Genomic DNA, 19,703 nt, shown 5'->3' with positions numbered 1-19,703 from the left:
TCAAAGAACACCATTGTTGTAAAAAAAAAAAAAAGCCTCTTGCAATGGTGAATAAAACAAATTTTGGTGTTTCTTGGACCACTGTCCAATCTTTAGCATTCACACACGCTTTCACAAACAGCTCTAAATCAATCCAATTTTCTTGGGTTTTGCTGTGATAATTTACCCTCTTCTTGTCTCCAATCACCCTGCTTCGGACAATCTCTCGCCATGTGTACATGTCTCCACAATTCCAACAACCACTTCTCTCAGTCCACTTAAATCCTGCTCTCCTTCCTCCACGTCCCCCAAAACGCTGTTGACCTCTGGTCTCATTTTCACCTTTCTAAGCCGTTCATAATTTTCAGCATACTGCAACAGTCCATTTGGAGTCATATTCCACGTCACAAGATGTGTGTGTGTGTGTGTGTGTGTGTGTGTGTGTGTTTCATGTCAAGTCTTTTATTATAGAACATTTTTATGCACAGAGTGCAACCCATAGCGCTCCACACACAAGACAAAACAAGCAAATTACAAAAACTGAAATCAAAAACAAGATGCCAGATGGAGTTGCATGACTCACCAGCATAACTGTAAGCTAGCACAGATATCAAGAAAACAAATTAATTCCTAATAAAAAGGAAAAAAAAAATTTGGTATTGGTTTATTTACAGTGCACAGGAAAATGTCTTTGACCAACCCGGTGGATTTGCTGGCAGTCTAGAACACACTGGAAGCACGTATCAGCCATGAGCGATCTCTCTCTCTCTCTGTAGGCTATGTTAGGCTACAAGTGATAGCACAAATATGTTCGATAGTGGTAATTAAAATAATCTCAAAGATATTTAGAGTGTGAATGTGGAGTTTGCAGGGAGAGGAGTATCATAACAAACTTGATGCATTTGGCTACTGGCTAAAATATGTATTGCTTTCAAACTTATTCTGTGTGAAAAATAGACTTCTATACAGTCTAGTGAAACATGCAGTAGCCTAGGCCTAGTGCCAAAGGACATATGCTAATATAACAGCAGTGAAAACACCTGAATAATTACATTTTTTTCTTCTTCTGCAGGCTATAGTGAAACTTTATATGAGCAACTTGTTGTTTCTCTCCCAACAAATTTGATGAAACCACTGATCACATTCAGTGAAAATCAAAATATGGGGCTTTTTTTTTTTTTTTTTTTTTTTTTTTTTCTCAGAGCCCTTCAGAGAATTTCCCCTGGGGATCAATAAAGTATCTATCTATCTATCTATCTATCTATCTATCTATCTATCTAGAGACATTCTCTGGTAACATACAATTAAGTGCTTTGTGGCTCACGTATTACATACAGTACGGTAAGCACTGATCAGGTAGCCAAAGAAATGCCTCACCATAATTATGGATACTTTGATGTGCATTACTTAAGAAATACATTTCCTTACAACATTTAACAAAATATAGTATTACTCTTAATTAAAACATATTCTGAAACCAAAACAATGACATGTGGTGGTGTAATATCGCTGCAATATCTGCCATATGACGTGTCCGTAGGGTCCTTCTTGCTTCCTGGTTTATGTTGGAGTGGTGATTCACTGTAAATCGTGAAAGATGTAAGTAAATAAGTTGGGATATAACTCTCTTTTGTCTGTTTTTTTGGGTTAAATCTGTTAACAATGCTAATGCTGCCTTCAACAGGTCGAAAGTCACCTTTAAAATCACGCTGACTTCGGATCCGAGGCTACCTTACAAAGTGTAAGTGACAGATCATCACAGTGACTTCTACAACCTGCATTCTGCACACCATCGTTAACTAGCTAGACTAGTTATCTAAAAGCGGTTGTATGAACCTCTGCTCTAGCAAACTATTGATTAATGTACTGTCAATGTGTTGTTTAAGAGGCAAAACACATATGTGACGAAACATATGACCTGTATCTTTGGTAAATAATACAACTGCAGCAGTTTATCATATCGCGAACTATTCATCAATGAACCGATTTGTGAACAAGTTTACAGTTATTAACGATAGCAGCTATCGTCATTTGAAGAGTTCATTTTGTAGAAGATCGCGATTCATACTAATGTTTTCATTAAGCGGTAAGATGTCTGTCTAACAGAGAGGCTACACCCTGCATGAACTGCAACGTTGGGCTAGCGAACATAGAAATTAGTCACTGAGTGAGCCATATGTTTTGGTCAGCCAGCCTCCCCTAGTTAGTTGTGCAGTATGTCCATGTCCAGTGATTCCGTCAATTATGGATTGATGTGTAAGTGTTGACATATCGAGTAGGTTTTCATGTTTGTATAAGGTTTTCATGTTTTAAAGCTCTGACAAACGAGATGCATAGATCAGGGATTTGGAAGCACCATCTGTGAACCTGAAACATTATTTCAGTACATTGAGAATGCATTTCTATGTTTGTATGTACTTGTTGGTAATATTTTGATATATAGGTTTGAATGCCTAGGTTAGAAATGAAATGTGTGCCCTCCAGTCTACCCACCTCTGATAGCCTGCATTTGAAGGAGTTTTGGAAATAATCTGTCAGCCTTGAAATGCTTCAACTCCTCGATCTTGAATCTTGTGTCATTTTGTTGATTTCACGCCAAGAAAAACAGTTGATTTTTTCATTCAATCATGGTGTCTTTGACAAATGCATATAGCCAAACCATCAAAGCCTTGTTCAACACTGAATGAGTCATTACACCAATCTCACCAGAATGCTATGTGAATTTCACACTGCCTTATTATGACCATAATCAGTTAGTAGGCACCTGCATTTTAAGAATTGTTATTCAGTCGTTCTAGAAGACAATCCTTGGTATGCTGCCCCTAGTGCATCAACCATTCTTTCTGATTGGACAATTGACAGGGAAAATAATGTTTTTTATAGCTAATCAAGTCTAAACTAATTAACTCTGTTTTGTTCCTGGGGGAGGGAGGAGCATTAACGCTTTGCCTGATTGTCTTTCAGATTAAGTGTCCCTGAAGCCACCCCTTTCACGGCAGTGTTAAAATTTGCAGCAGAAGAGGTGAGTTTAGCCGTTCACATTCAGCCACAGTGATTAAATTCAGCCACTTCCATTAAATGTTTATTTGAAAGTCACAGTTCTTTACATGTTTATGTAAAAATGTGACACAACAACAACAACAACAGTTGATCATTAGCCTAACACTTGGTGTTTATTCCAATTAACACTAGCCTAACACTCTGAAGTTCTGAACCACAGACAAAGTGTTTTATTCATTGATGAGAAGTGAGGCTGGCTGTAGTTTGCCCAAGAAAAAAGAACACCAAAGAATCGATTTAGCTTTATTATCTATAGTCAGAGGCGGACAGAGTACACAGCTTCATTACTTGAGTAAAAGTACAGATACCCTTTGCTAAATTTTACTCAAGTACAAGTAAAAGTACAACAGACAGATGTCTACTTAAGTGAAAGTACTGAAGTACTTGTTTTTAAAAGTACTTGAGCATCAAGAGTACAAGAGTAGCCTACATTTTCTAAATATTGCATTATTACTGCCACAGTGCTTACATTGCACTGTGTACAGATACGTCCTACATGGAGCTACGAAAAATGTTAATACCTTGGAGAATGTAAAAGGAATTGAAAGTAAAATCAAGTCATTTTCATCTTTTTACCATGCCAGGGATGGGCAGTATTTCTAACACATGTATTTAAAATACGCATTTCAAATACAAAATACTATTTTGTAATTGAAACACTAGAAGCGAAAACTATCATTAACTTGTTCAGAAAATTGAAATAGTCGGCGAGGTGGGGCCACAGGTTGGCACATTCCCGGGATGGACCTGCTGCGTCTTCATCCATTGTTTCGTCTATGGTTTCGTCTCTTATCTAAATCTGACCATGGAGTTGACTTTGGCGGAAAGCTGAAGGTGATTTCTGATAGGCTGTCCCAATCAGTGGCGCCTGCACAATCCAATCACGTTTGAGAGGGAAACAACAAATTGAGGGTTTCCGAGATTTTTCTTTTTTCCTTTTTTTTTAGAAAGCAATGGGTACTCACGGTTATGGATAGAAATGTAGTGGAGTAAAGAGTACAATATTTGCCTCTCAAATGTACTTGAGTAAAGTCATAAGTACTCCCCAAAAATGATACTCAAGTAAAGTACAGATCCCTCAAAATTGTACTCAAGTAAATGTACTCCGTTACTGTTCGGCTCTGTCTATAGTCAATCTTTCATTCACTTGGTTACGTACAGTATGGATATCATGCTGTCAGAGTCTGTTCTTCATACAAGGTCAAACTGCAGGCGTATCGGTTTATCTGCTAAACTCGTGTCTAATGGTGGTAGGGCTTCAGAGAGAGGGGGTAGAGACTTTTGAATAATAAGCTTTGTTTTGCATCTTGGTTGAAAAATCCATTTTCCACTTCCATCCTTTTCCTCTCTTATTGATTTGTACTACTTGGCACATTCTGTGATATTTCTGTCCCAGCTTGCTGTTTTGAGTGCTCACAGGTGGTTCTGGGGGAGTGATGATGGTGGTGGTGGTGGTGGTGGTGGTGTGTGTGTGTGTGTCTTGTCTGTGTTTTTTTGGGAGGGGGGGCGGGTTGTGATGTACTTGAATTCTCAGTGATCACTTTATAGTGTATTGAATAATTGGCATTTCTCCCAAGGAATTGCCTAATAAAGAATGTCACAGCTCTACATGACATTTTAGGCTACAGACAAAACAAGTTAATGGAATAGGAAATGAGTGTATTTTTGAGGTGGTACCACTTTTCCTTGACTTACTTGTACTTTATGACATTTTCTCATAAAATAGGAAATCAATTGGCCTTTGTCACACTGCAAGTTGCAGTCTGTGGCATTGTCCAGTAGAGGTGAAAGCAGGAGAACAAATTCAGGGATTGTTTTTCTTTTACTTCAGCTTTGCGGTCACATTGTGTTGTTTATTTGTCAGTGTACTCCTCTTAGTGTTGTGGTATAAGAGTACAAACCTGGGGGAGCTGTGCGCCACTCGCTTCCTGTCACTCTTCACCATCCTAATTCCATGAAGGCAAAAAAGCCAAAATATGCTTTGCCCCCCATTGTCTCTCTATGCCACTCAGCCCGATTAGGTCAGCTCTACCACAGCGATGGCTGCTCACAACAGCCAGCACAATTGGTAGATGAATGCATTTGTGAGATGTGGTAACTATGACAGCAGGGAAAAGCATCAATAAAGTGCATTGAGTGTTTAGTCAGGGGTGGAGACCAGTATATATAAGTCAAGTCAAGCCAGATTTATTTTTAAAGCGCATTTAACATGCACATAGTGCAATCCAAAGCGCTCCAACAAACAAGACACATAACAAGACAAACGATGCCGGATGGAGCGGTGTAGTCACCAGCGTGCCCATGACATCAAGACATACATTTAAAAAATAACAAATACAAAAAATGCAGGACGGAGCAGCGTAGTCGCCAGCGTACCCATGACACGTGAAACATGCAACATATGAAACATTCAAGACGGATAACAAACAAACAAACAAAAACAAATAATAAAATAAATAATTAATAAGACATTTTAAAAAGAAAACTCATGTTAATTTAGTCCAGTTGGTTGCATCTAGTTAACCGGCTGAAATAGTCCAAGGGCAATGATGAAGGCGCACAGCTGTGTCCAACCCGGAGGATTTAACGTTATCGTGGCAGTCTGGAGAGCACTGGAAGCAATGAACACTCTGAAGTCGTAGGTGATGCTACAGATCAGCAACTCGGTGAACATTGACAGCGACCATTTGTTGTTCAGTGAGATCGCTGTCGTCAGAGTTCTTCAAACTTACTTCTAACGTTAACGTTAGCTTACTCAATCCAGACTCCAGGCAGCAGAGCATGGCAGCTCGCAGGTCAAACCAGTGGTCGCGGCAGCGGCACATCACATATAGCCCTCCACAACCGTCCTGAGAAATCCCTTTCCGAAGCGCAGCGCCGTTCACGGATGGAGTACACCAGAGGCCCAGGACAAAAGCCAACGTCAATGTTAGCCATGGCTTAGCTCAGTTAACTTAACGTCACAGCATCAACAGACTTCTCAGCAAATAAAGGACTAAGAATAACACAAAAACTACCCAAAAATAACGCAAAAAAAGAGAGAATACATTTAACTAGACAAAAAACTAAGTATAAGCAATAGGGGTGTAACGGTACACAGAAGTCACGGTTCGGTTCATACCTCGGTTCGGACATCACGGTTCGGTACGAGTTCGGTACAACGGAGGGAAAAGCAAAACAAAAATGCAGAAAGCATTTTTTTTTTATTGTGCATGTATCAGGCTGTACCACCTAGTGTCATACAGTCTCTTCCCTGAGCTATCTGCAACAGCCTGAAGTGTGTAAGATGTAGGCTAAACAGTACAATAAGTACCCAGACTCCATCTGTAACTTGTAAACAAAATAAGACCATCAGCTATAAAACTGAAAATAGGCCTACAGCATCTCTTATTTCTGAAAGTGCAAATTACATAGAAAAATGATTTTTAAAAATCCACTTAAGCAAGACCTTCAACATCTGTGTTTAGTTGTATATGGAAGGGTCTACAATTTGCCTCAATATTTTTCATTGTGTGTAAAGTAATAATCTAGCCTACTAACTGTGAAAATATCACACTATTTTGCCTTTTTTTTAAAAAACGAAATTGCTCCTTTCATTTCATAAACAGACTACAACTAGAAGTCACGTGACTTTGCCCTTTGACGTTAACTCACGTTTGTTTATTAGCCTGGTTAGCGTTGTCACTTTATTTTACTGTCTATGCACTTAACACTACCAGCTCCTCATGTGAGAAGTTACAAGTTACCCCAACATAAAGGTAATTACCACACGATTTACATAGCTTTCTGTCATTACGAAATCATTTAATTTAAGCCATAGGTTTTGGCCCAATTTGTATGTGTATCCAAAGGCTGCTGAAGCGCAGGGGAAGTTTTTTTCCCCTCGTTTCACTGATTGGTAGCCTACATCATCTGGGTGATGGCTTCGAATATGTGTAGCATTTTTTCCACTCACATACCCAACAACTGCTGAACAACGCCGACACACAGTTTCATCTTATCCAAGACTCTTTCGCCTGTACTAACGTTACTGTAACTGAAGTTCTCAAACTTGCGATCTTAAAGGACAGGTTCGGTATTTTACACTTAAAGCCCTGTTTTCAGATAGTTTATGATTAAATAGAACGTTTAAGACTGAAATTTGGACACATGCTGCTGTCCTGAGAATTTTCGGTTTCTGTGGTAGCGCCCCCCCTCCTCCAGAACGCTGCATAGGTGCACTGGAACAATCCTTCCTAAAACGCATTAAACTTTTGTTTACAACGATGTGAAACTCACCGAGTGGTCAGGGGTGTTCACTGATATGCTCACACAAAAATTGCTGCAAAAGATTCTTTCCAACAGGTTTTATCGTAGTTTTTGTCCAACTCCATTGACTTGTATTGGATGTGCTGTGAGGTACGGTATTACTCCGCTGCCGGAAACGGATATGGGGTTGTTTGTATTCTTTCTGTAGTCTTATGCAGTCGCGGTATCGTAGGCTACTGCGCTATCCAAATTATTGTCACGTCCAACCATGGCTAATGCTAAAATGTCTTGGAACTTGCACGATGTGAATGATAGCCTACGTGAATCATTACGTTTTCATCATGAAAGTTCCACAGCCAAAAAAATAGTAAACGTACAAAATCATGTAGCCAAATTATTCATGTAGGCTAGGGTTAGTGTTAGGCTTATGATGTGAACATGACATAACAAATAAGTTCTTACCCCAAGTTCTTCCAACTCTGTCGTCCCAGGAGGTAATGTGGGAACCGCTGTATTTCTCAGGCGAAAGAGATTTTTGGGCGATTTCTTTCGAAGTTCAGTAAAATGCAGACCACAGAGACACACGGTGATCAGCTTTCTGCAGATTCAACAGGTGTGCTCACATCCAACCCCAGAAATTCCAGCCACAACTTTAGCCTTTCTGGATCGTTGAAAGGAAGTCTGTGACAACTTTTTTTGCTACGAATTTTCCCGCAATTCGGAACTGCACAAAATCGCCTCATTTTTAGCTGTCTGTTGCAAAATACTTCAAGACAGCGATCTTCTGCTTCTTCTGTGTATTCAATGAAATGCCAGTGGTTTGCTTGTAATTGGCAAGACGCCATAAGGTGCATTATTGCCACCAACTGGGCTGGAGTGTCTATTATTCAAGCTCTCAACGGAAGAATGTACGGGTGTGAGGCGTTTGGAAAAATAGCTCCACAGTTTTACAACGCATGGTAAACACCTGTTGGAAAGCATCTTTTGCAGCGATTTTTGTGTGAGCATATCAGCGAACACCCCTGACCACTCGGTGAGTTTCACGTCTTTGTAAACGAAAGTTTAATGCGTTTTAGGAAGGATTGTTCCAGTGCACCTATGCAGCGTTCTGGAGGAGGGGGGGGCGCTACCACAGAAACCGAAAATTCTCAGGACAGCAGCATGTGTCCAAATTTCAATCTTAAACGTTCTATTTAATCATAAACTATCTGAAAACAGGGCTTTAAGTGTAAAATACCGAACCTGTCCTTTAAAGAGACCAGCGGATCCTCTAACTCTTGTGGGTCTAACCTTAGTGCTGCTAATGACTGACGGACTCGACTGACGACCTGACAAAAAAAAACATAGGCGCCAATCAGAGCTTCAGAGCTAAGGCGAGGCTACAGATTAGCGTTAGGTGTCGCTAAAGAACTCCCGTAACTCTCGCTACTTAACAGTAATTGTGCATGACATTAATTAATCCGCACACGAGTTTTATGTATTTTTATACCGTGTATTCTCAGTGTAAATTCATGCACCGAACCGTGACGCCCGTACCGTTTCGGTTCAATACGAATACATGAACCGTTACACCCCTAATAAGTAAGTATATATACTTTTTTGATCCCGTGAGGGGAAATTTGGTCTCTGCATTTAACCCAATCGGTGAATTAGTGAAACACAAACAGCACACAGTGAACACACAGTGAGGTGAAGCACACACTAATCCCGGCACAATGAGCTGCCTGCTTCAACGGCGGCGCTCGGGGAGCAGTGAGGGGTTAGGTGCCTTGCTCAAGGGCACTTCAGCCGCGGCCCACTGGTCGGGGCTCGAACCGGCAACCCTCCGGTTACAAATTAATCTAATTAATTACATACTCTGTGATTAATTAATCTAAATTAATCGCATTTATAATTTTTGCTGTGAAAGTATTTAAAATATTTAAATTCAAATGAATCACTGAATAATCAGCATTAGTGACATTAAAGTTCAAAAACTCTTTTATTATTATTTTCCCTGTTCAAATAATGGCCATAATAATCTATGATATGACCTAATATGCTGAGGAAATAAATTCAAAAGTGATTCGGGAAGAAGTTTTTTTTTCACATACAAGGCATTTCAGGCCACAGATATAGCCTAGGGGACACAATGAAAATAAATGAACACTCCCCTCAATGTCAACACTTATTTCTTTGCATTGATGTGCAAATAAAGGACTTTATTTTCAACACTTTATTTTTATCAACACCATCAGGCCGTTTTTTAAAAGTAAATGTTCCAATCAATGATCCAGGCAGCACGTTTTCTTCTCTCTCCTTCATTTTACAGTCTAATCAGTTATTTTGACAGCCCTAATATATATAAGGGCAACAACATTCTATCTGGGTGTTACTGGTTGTTCCATGATGCATCTTACTTCTTCCAAATTAAACTTAGACGAACCACAAAAGTGGTGTGATTTCCAACTGAAAACCACATGTTGTCGTCGACATAAATGATTTAAAGGAACGATCATCAATCACAATGACCGGTTGACTTGAAGATGTTTCGATTCAGCCAGTTGACGTTTGACTTTCAATTGAAATCAAATCATGAGCCTGGCTATTTCCCTCACTTGCCCTCTCCCAGCCTTCTCTCAGCAGGATGCCCTAGTCATTACCACTGACAGGGTTGTGCTTGCGTGTTTGGGTGGAACAGATTGCCCTGTCCTTTTTTACCTCATGCCCTCCTCCACAGTAGTGAAGCATACTGTAGACACAAACAGGGAGCCTAGGAGAGTGACTGAAGACAGACTCTCTGCCTTCACAGCAGCAGAGTGCATTTGTTTATTTGACTGAAATGCTAATAGATGGAGTCTGGCTCATTTCCCTCTCCATTCTCTCTCCTCTTTTAGTTTAAAGTTCCAGCAGCCACCAGCGCCATCATTACCAATGGTGAGTAGAGAGAGTGTCACTTAATAACCACCAACCTCCAAGCACACAAAGGTTTCTGCAGATTCGTAAATCACTACTCTGCTTTCAGTAACATAACATGATTTGTAACTTTGGTATCTTACATACTACAAACAAATTTGTTTAAAATAAACTAATACATTTTTTTTCACATGCTGTAATTCTAATGGAGTACTTCTCCTGCTGCTTCCCCTGTGTGTTGGTTAGTAGTAGTAACCTGTTAGATGTTTAATCTAACTGTTAGATGTTTAATCTAACTGTTAGATGGATAGATTTACTCATGTTGTCATTTGTTTCTGTTGTTCTCTGCAGATGGTATTGGAATCAACCCAGCACAAACAGCAGGTTAGTGTGTTCAACAGCATTTCCCCAATAATAAATCAAAGTTTTGTTATATCGAGCCTTGCCATTATAGATTCATTTGTCTGACCTTTATCGCTTGTAATTTATGATGAGAACCTTCTTCAGAACCCATCATCAGAACTTATTTCATTAATACTTCAAAAAGTAATTTAGAAGTGCAACCAGCTGAGGCTTAAAAAGAAAATCCTAATAATACAAGCTCTCTCGGTTTATCCTACGGGCGTAGCAGTGTGTATTATCTACACGCCTTTTTCGAGACGAGATGTAGAGACTTAGAGGGCTTGCATGTACTTACTAGGTCATGAATATTGATGTTGATAATGCCTAAAGAAGTTTTACTGAATGAAAGGGTGTTATGTAAGGGATAACGGCCGCCGAGGTGTCCTGTTATACGGAATTAATGGACGAGGGCGAGGGGCAAAAAAAAAAAAAGTTGCCTCCGCCCAAGTCCATTAATTCCGTATAACTGGACACACCTCGAAGGCCGTTATCCCGCTACTGTAAACACTGGAAACGCGGTTCTGTTTAAAAAGAAGCTCACTAGTTCAGCTTGTTGTACAACTTTAGCATGGACAGTTAGCTTGTTTACAGTTGATTCCATTGTTGGGAAGCCTGCAACCAAAAGATTCTAGAGCGCTGCAGTCCTACTATGGTTGTTATAGTTACCATTCATAAGCATTGATATGGAACGGTGTCCTGTTATTCAGAATTAAAGGCCACCCCGCCAGCCAATCAGAAAAGAGTATTTCTTCTCTCCGGGTGATAATATATATGTGTCTATAATGCTCAAGGGGTCTCATCAAATATCTCATCTACTGTATGTGCGGATGTTGTACTGGTCCAGATTGTGACTCAGGCTGGTGAGGGTATTCCATATGCTGCTACATATATGAAATGATACATGATTATACGTCTACTTCATGATGAGCTGTTTTTGTTTGGTAACCTAATGGTACACATTTGTACTGTTTAAGCCCACGGATAATACTTTTAACAACACGTACGCGCACGCACCATGGCCGCCTCGCATATCCTGCACCTGTTGTGCACGTCATCAAAAATTAACGCAACATGTCTGCGAATATTTACGAACGTAGGGACGATGGTATAGGGGCAGTATGTGACTGTACATGAGCATGGAAGTGATGTATTTATGAGCACTTAAGTGGAATCCTCCAGTAACATGTGTAGTGGCCCTATAGTGCTTGGGCAAGGTTGAGTTCATAACGCAGGCAGTTCCCTAACGTACACAAACGCTTGGTCCAAAAGCAATATATTGTGCAATGGATGGTTATTCCCCTTTTGTAAAGCAATCAATCAATCACTCACTCACTCACTCACTCACACTCTCTCTCTCTCTCTCTCTCTCTCTCTCTCACACACACACACACACACACACACACACACACACACACACACACACACACACACACACACACACACACACACACACACACACACACACACACACACACACACACACACACACACACACACACACACAGACAGGGCAGTGAAGGTGATGTTTTCTTCTTACATAATGTAACTTCACTGAAAAGACAAAGCAGTCTTTCAACCTACCGTGGTACAAAAATACCACTTCCACCTCTGCCCCAAGCAGGCTTGAGGTTTTGTTGTTGTTTATTTGTTTTCACAGATGAGAATAAACTTCTAATTCTTTATTTACTGCTAATTGTACCCCTCAGGCTGTAGATTTCAGTGTATTTGTTTAGCACATTAGACCTACTGGTATTTGTGATATGTTTTGGAGTCTCTTTGCTAAAAGATCTCCCTTTTTTTGGTACTTCTATTTTTTCAGGAAACGTCTTCTTGAAGCATGGCTCAGAACTCAGAATCATTCCCCGAGACAGGGTGGGAGCCAGTTCTCGTCCAGACTGGAAATGACATCACCGGGACAAAAAAAGTGTATTTATTTCCTCTCTGTTGCTAAATGAAACCCCCCACTGAACACACTCTGTCGTCTGTTGTCATGACGCACAGAAGGCTAGGGCTGCCCTGTGGACCCTTTCAGTTCTGCTATGTTATTCACTTGATGTGACACAGTGGAAATGCAACTGCATACAAGCCTTTGAGAAATGGTGAAATATTCCATAAATCACACAGCAAATTTTCTTTCAGCAACAAGTAGAATATTGCAGTGCCACGTTAACACCTCATGATGGATAAAGTGGATAAATGTCCAATAAAAATACAGAAGAAAATGGACAGAATTCACATCAAATTAATTTTCCTTTTTTGATGATTTTGTTTGATTAGTTTTGTTTTTGTTTGTAGACAACATTTCATAACCCCATCACGATTCCAAACACAACGCCAAGTGCACCCACAAACACAAAAAACATTATCATTCAGGTTTTGTACATTTTCAGGTCTTTCAATCAAAAATATAGGTTTTCTCATTTTCCTCACCCTTTCAGGGTGGACACAAAGCAAAGGTTGACATAACCTTCTGTAGACATTGATATTGATGCAACACTATGGTCAATAACCTGTTCACGGAAGTGCTTTCATTCAGTAGCCATTTTAAGTCTCTGGAGTCTTACATTTACATAGCATATGTGTTACAGAAGGAGATGTTTATGTTTTATGTGTAGAAATAAACATGTTTTGACCATTATGTATAAATAATATTGTCTTAAACTGCACATAACTGTTCTGTTATCTTTATGAACTCAGTGGTGGTGTGTAGAGAAAAATAACAAATATCACAAAGTCTGCTTGGGGGAATCCAGTTATTTTAAATATTTGGTATGCATACTGTATAGATATATGCATTTGGTTTACATTTAGGTACACCCAATACATAAACTTCAAATTAATTATTCGGGTATACAAAATATTTGTTATGACTCATTCATAATGGATAGACTACTTGTTTTCTTTTTTTTGTGTGGAAATGTTGAAAAGTCATTACAGTATTTGTATTCTAACAATACTGTGGGCGCCAAAGCTTTTTCATCCCTCTGTTAATTCAGTGCATTTAGAAGTGAAATGTTATAAGTAAGTCCACCGAGGAAGAAGGCATAAGAAGTGCTGGTAAAAGGCAGTCTCACCATACGCCTCCTCACCCCACCATTAAGCCCCAGCCGAGGCAGGAGGGGAGGGACGTGGCATTCATTTGCCAGTTATAATGGATCTTTCATTTGTTTTAATCAAAGGGGCTCGCGCTACACATTTTCTACATGGAAAGGGGAGGGTGGGGTCCTTAATGGATGCAGCAGAGGAGTCATTACAGTAATGTGGAAGGCGCACACAACCTCTGCTGCTCCCATCCGTCCCTCACTCCTTCCTGCCAGGATAGGGCTTGGGCTTGGGCTAGTAAATGAGACCGTTCTGTTTAGCAGGCCAGACTGGAAAGTGGAAGAGGGAAAGAGAGGTGGTAAATTCATCACACACCTAAATTAGGTTGGCTTTTTAACCTGGCCGAACGCACAGAAAAGCACAAGATAATAGCCTGTGACAGAATAAACTAACTGTAGACTTATTTAGCCTAGACTACAGGGTCATAATTGTTTAACCTGAAAAACGAACAGTTCTTGAGCTAGAGAGTTTGCTAATTACGGCATTTATTCTAAGCAGTAAGGCACACAAGGTTAACTGGGTCTGCTGTGCTTGGGTAGGCCTAGTAGTCTAGTCGTGATTTCATGAACCCAGAAATGTTGAGTACCCTAAAGGTTTATTGCAGAAATGTCATCTATAGGCCTAGTGGGTGCAATTCAAATTCAACAATAATAGATATCACCATGAAACTTTCTGAGTTGATTACATATGTTAAGATGGGAAAAAAATGTATTGCATGCTTTTTATATTTTAATGTTTACATATGCAAATGAGGCCCTATCTCATTAAAAATGCTCTAATTTGCATACAAACAAAAGCAGATAGTGTGATAAAGCCAGGCTCAAAATTGTTTTTCCAAGGTAAACACGTATACTTGGGGGGGGGGGGGGGGGGTGAGTTGGTGAAAACCTTTAAGAAACTTGGTAAGGAGGCAGTGTTGACCTATGGACAGACAGATTAAGAAATTAAGTGTACCATGCAAAACTAGAAAAGCACTCCGAGAGTAAAGACCTCCGCCAAGCGAAAACATAACCGCCTCCTGGATCCAGACGGTGATCCCGATCACTCCCAAACTTTTTGAGTTATCTTGCAAACAAACAGATGAACAGACACACAGACAAACAAACAAACAAACAGACAAACAAACCCCGATGAAAACATAACCTCCTTGGCGGAGGTAATAACTATATAACAGTATGCACATACACACAAACCCACAAGAACTATATACAATATGCAAAATAACTATATCCAGCATGCACACGTACATAAATGCACAATAACTATATACAAGAACTATATACAACATGCAAAATAACTATATACAGCATGCACACACAAACCCACAAGAACTATATATGCAAAATAACTATATCCAGCATGCACACAGACACAAATGCACAATAACTATATACAAGAACTATATACAACATGCAACGCGCACACACACACACACACTGTAAACTATATAACTATATACAGTATGCACACACACACACACACACATATTTAACAACAACCACACAATCCCACTCAATAGCCTTCACCATCTTCATCATTTCTTTCCTCATTCCCTTCAGTCTCATCATCTTCTTGATCTTTATCTGAATGTATTGTGAATGGGTTGCAGCAGCGGACCTCACCCCCTTCACACTTGCAATAGTCAGTGCAACTGAGACTTGCAGCATGGCAGCTGCAGTTTCCTTGAACAACACTCGCTACCAGATTGACAGTCGCAGCAAAAAGCCTCCTAAGCTTAAAAAGCTTCCTCCAACAGATGCCAACGTGATGCTGCACATACGATGCGTGCTCATCTTCAGGTCATGTTGTGGAAGGCTGCAGGTCAGAGAGAGCCTCCTGCAGATGCCAGAGACATCACAAAGTTTGAGTGGGAGGCTAATGAAGGGGCTGTCATGCCCGCTCTTGCCATCCAGGCAGTGGCTCCAGTAAATTTGCTTGATGTCACCAGCTGTAGCTGCAGCACATTGAAAGCCTGCAGCAAAGAGTCTCAGTTGCACTGACTATTGCAAGTGTGAAGGGGGTGAGGTCCGCTGCTGCAACCCATTCACAATACATTCAGATAAAGATCAAGAAGATGATGAGACTGAAGGGAATGAGGAAAGAAATGATGAAGATGGTGAAGGCTATTGAGTGGGATTGTGTGGTTGTTGTTAAATACAGTATGTGTGTGTGTGTGTGTGTGTGTGCGCGTGTGTGCATACTGTATATAGTTATATAGTTTACAGTGTGTGTGTGTGCGTGCGCGCGTTGCATGTTGTATATAGTTCTTGTATAGTTATTGTGCATTTGTGTACGTGTGTATGCTGGATATAGTTATTTTGCATATATAGTTCTTGTGGGTTTGTGTGTATGTGCATGCTGTATATAGTTATTTTGCATGTTGTATATAGTTCTTGTATATAGTTATTGTGCATTTGTGTACGTGTGCATGCTGGATATAGTTATTTTGCATATTGTATATAGTTCTTGTGGGTTTGTGTGTGTGCATGCTGTTATATAGTTATTACCTCCGCCAAGGAGGTTATGTTTTCATCGGGGTTTGTTTGTCTGTTTGTTTGTTTGTCTGTGTGTCTGTTCATCTGTTTGTTTGCAAGATAACTCAAAAAGTTTGGGAGTGATCCGAATCACCGTCTGGATCCAGGAGGCGGTTATGTTTTCGCTTGGCGGAGGTCTGCACTCTCGGAGTGCTTTTCTAGTTTTGCATGGTACACTTAATTTCTTAATCTGTCTGTCCATAGGTCAACACTGCCTCCTTACCAAGTTTCTTAAAGGTTTTCACCAACTCACCCCCCCAAGTATACGTGTTTACCTTGGAAAAACAATTTTGAGCCTGGCTTTATCACACTATCTGCTTTTGTGTGTATGCAAATTAGAGCATTTTTAATGAGATAGCACCTCATTTGCATATGTAAACATTAAAATATAAAAAACATGCAATACATTTTTTTCTCATCTTAACATAAGTAATCAACTCAGAAAGTTTCATGGTGATATCTATTATTTAATTTTTTTACCCTATTCACCTGTACTGCCTCGCCTTAATTGCCTATTTATGCTAATTATGCAAATTGCCCAAAGTGCAACTTTAGGCAACCAAGTTGACTTCCACCCACTAGGCCTAAAGATGTCTGCAATAAAACTTTAGGGTACTCAACATTTCTGGGTTTACTATTGGGCCTATGGGGATCACGACTAGACTATAGCCACAGTCCTGCAACATTTGCGTCATGCAACATTTTAGTCAGACCAGAGAATGTCTAATTCGCCTAATTTACCCGGCGGCTAGAACGAGGCTACAGGAAAAAAAGCTCATAGAAATAGAAGAAGAGTTTGCTGGCTGGCCAGAGTAACCTTCTTCTTCAATTAGTTTTTTTTGCAAACAGGAGTGCATTACCCACCATCTGCTGGACTGAGGTGTAATGGCAAGTGTACCCTGTAGCCTCATTGTGGCCGCTGAGGTCGCTGAGGCGAATAAGGGGAGAACTTCCACTCTCGGGAAACTTCCGGTTTCTGAAGTGGTTGCAGTTCCTGCTCTTGTTCCACGTGAGGGCGCTCGCGAGCAAGTGCAGAATGAATGGAGGTCTATGGAGCTGTATCCTCAAAATCCACTTTTCTCAGTCGGGATATCATTTTTAGTCTAGAGATTTGAATGTTGCATTCATCTTTTTAAAGTCACTTATTTGTTCTAAAAAGCCTTTCAAACGTGTCAATGACGTCATTCATTAGCAGAATGCTAGCGTGTTATGGGCAACAACGACCCAACCTGTAAGAAATCGAAAGGACATAAGTACTCGTTCATTCAACTTTTGACCTATAATCCATACTGAACTTGCAAAAACTACAATCAAATCTGAGATTTCTTAACGACTATCAGGGGAAAGCGACAATGTCCCTAAAACACGGGCACGCAAATACAATCGTTAATCCGGCATGGACTTGTATTTCTTTGGAATTGAGTAAATAACTGCATTTAAAAGCTTAGTTTACAAGATTGCTACACTTTTGAAACGAAGCAAGATTTTTTTGATCATATTCACTGAAACCGACACTATGCTCCGACAGAAGAACATAAATCAGCTGGTTTTAGAAAAAATCCTGCACTTCTACCTCCACCTAGAGCCTGTTATTTGATTTGCAAAAATCCACAGCTCCCAGTTCTTCTGGTCCAATCAGAGCAGAGCTGTGTGAGATCTGACTGTCAATCACAGTCTGGTGCAGTGTGGTGCAATCTGGTACGCACTGACGAGCACAAACTCGATGAGAGGGTGCTCGGTGGTAGTGGGGGAGAGGCATGACTCATGAGAGTTGTAAACATTAAACATTTTGGCTAAGTCCCCTCAATCTGTCAGACTTGCCAACTGCAGCTTTAATGTACCAATTTCAGTTTCATTTCACCGCTAGTTACGCCCCTGCTAGAAGTCGTAAGTCAATGAACCTTTTCCAGACCCACTCCCACTTGTGAAGGTCTGGGTGTTGCAGGCTTCTTTTGACGTTGTTGAAATGGATGAAGGTAGGCTACTGCTTTTACCCCTAGCATTTTTTTAGCAGGGTTTACTTTCCATTACTTCCATTGCCTGGCAACCTCGGCCATGTTTACAGTTTTTTCTGATTGCTTAAGCAAATTTTTTGTAACTATGGCTTTTTTTGCAAAACTCTACACACAAATAGGAAAACATTTTACCCAATCAGCAACACATTGTAGTTCTCTTGCAAAAGCTAACACACCTTGCCATCACAATAATGAGCACACAATGTGCCAACTACACACTGATGGTCTGAATAAAAAAACACATCTGGCTTTTGCTTTCTCTGTGCACAAGGTAGACTATGTCAGTTTGAGGTCATACTTTTGTCATAGTTCTGTAAACATACAGGGATCCAAACTTCAAGTATTGGTGTTTATTTACACACATCAAAACAAACACAAGTGTATTTTTTCAAGTCAAAACACAAAATAGCAATTTCACTGAGACAAAACAAATCAGTCTTCATCTGGTCGTCTCTCTCAAAATTCCGTCTACATCACATGCAATGTCCTAGTCCAAGGCATCGGAAAAAATATATTCTGGAATAACGTATCCAGACCTGACAATATCCCCACATGTAGACTGTTTTTTGTCTGTAAAAGGGCTATTTCTTTCTCTTCTCACTCTTCCTGCTCCCTCCCTTGTACCCATTGTACATTACCTGTGGCTTATTTATAGTGCTTAGGCTGATTGCAGAGTGAACTAATTATCTAAAACAGTTTTCACATGAGAAAGTGTGCCAGAGAGTTGGCAAAATAGTGTAAATAGTGTAAATCATGTGTATAGATTAGCTAGGAGTGTGTTGATCATTTGGAAATTGAGTGTAAAGCAGTGAGTTGTGTTTACAGTTCCGCAAAAAGAGTGCTGTGCAGTGGATTGTGCCTCCAGTTGTGCAAAGTGAAAAGCAGTGTTTGTGCTTTTAGTTTTGCAAACTCAGTGAGTGGTTTTGCTGTAAGTATTAATAGTTTTAGAAATTGTGCTATAAGAATCACAGTTGTGTTTAAGCATTCAGAAAAAACTGTAATGGTGTGGAGACCATGGACACAGTGAACAATCATGGCCATGTGCCCTTAGAGCTGAGCCCCTCATTTGCTCTCATCACCACGCTTGACTCCCGGCCTCACCGCAGCGAGAGACGACACACCCCGTGGTGAGAGCATCGGGCACCTCAGTTCAGCACCACAGGACACAACTAGTGAGGGGCACATCTGCCCAGGAGCTATGAATCAACACATTTTGACAATTTAAATCGGCAACTGGCTCTGTACCCAAAGACCTTCATGAACTAAGCATGCAAGTTCTCCACTCAAGGTGGTAGGCCTACACATAACACAGTAGGTCTAGTTGTAGAAAAGTATGTCTCACTGTTATCATTGGATAAGTGACAGGTAAACAATGTTCTGTTCCTTCTGTGTTCTTTATAAACAACAACCCCACACTGTAAAAAGTTTAACGTAAAATTTACAGCAACTTGCTGGCAGCAAATAACCA

At 40.2% G+C, this 19,703-nt stretch overlaps 1 protein-coding gene across 1 annotated transcript; it reads left to right on the top strand.

Annotated features, from left to right (window-relative positions):
* The first annotated feature begins 1,506 nt into the window (after positions 1-1,506).
* Positions 1,507-13,222, top strand: ufm1 (ubiquitin-fold modifier 1). Its single transcript, XM_076274437.1, has 6 exons — positions 1,507-1,578; positions 1,664-1,720; positions 2,944-3,001; positions 10,164-10,203; positions 10,534-10,566; positions 12,404-13,222. Coding segments are annotated over exons 1-6 (276 nt in total). The 5' UTR covers positions 1,507-1,576; the 3' UTR covers positions 12,490-13,222.
* The last annotated feature ends 6,481 nt before the right edge of the window (positions 13,223-19,703 follow it).

Source organism: Alosa pseudoharengus, unplaced genomic scaffold (genome assembly GCF_046254945.1).
Source record: "Alosa pseudoharengus isolate Yale_2024_CS ecotype anadromous, Long Island Sound unplaced genomic scaffold, YU_APseudo_1.1 YU_APseudo_1.1_scf_8, whole genome shotgun sequence".
Classification (NCBI taxonomy): Eukaryota; Metazoa; Chordata; class Actinopteri; order Clupeiformes; family Clupeidae; genus Alosa; species Alosa pseudoharengus.
Note: the sequence above shows the minus strand (reverse complement) of the source record. Positions and strands in the feature narration are given on the sequence as shown.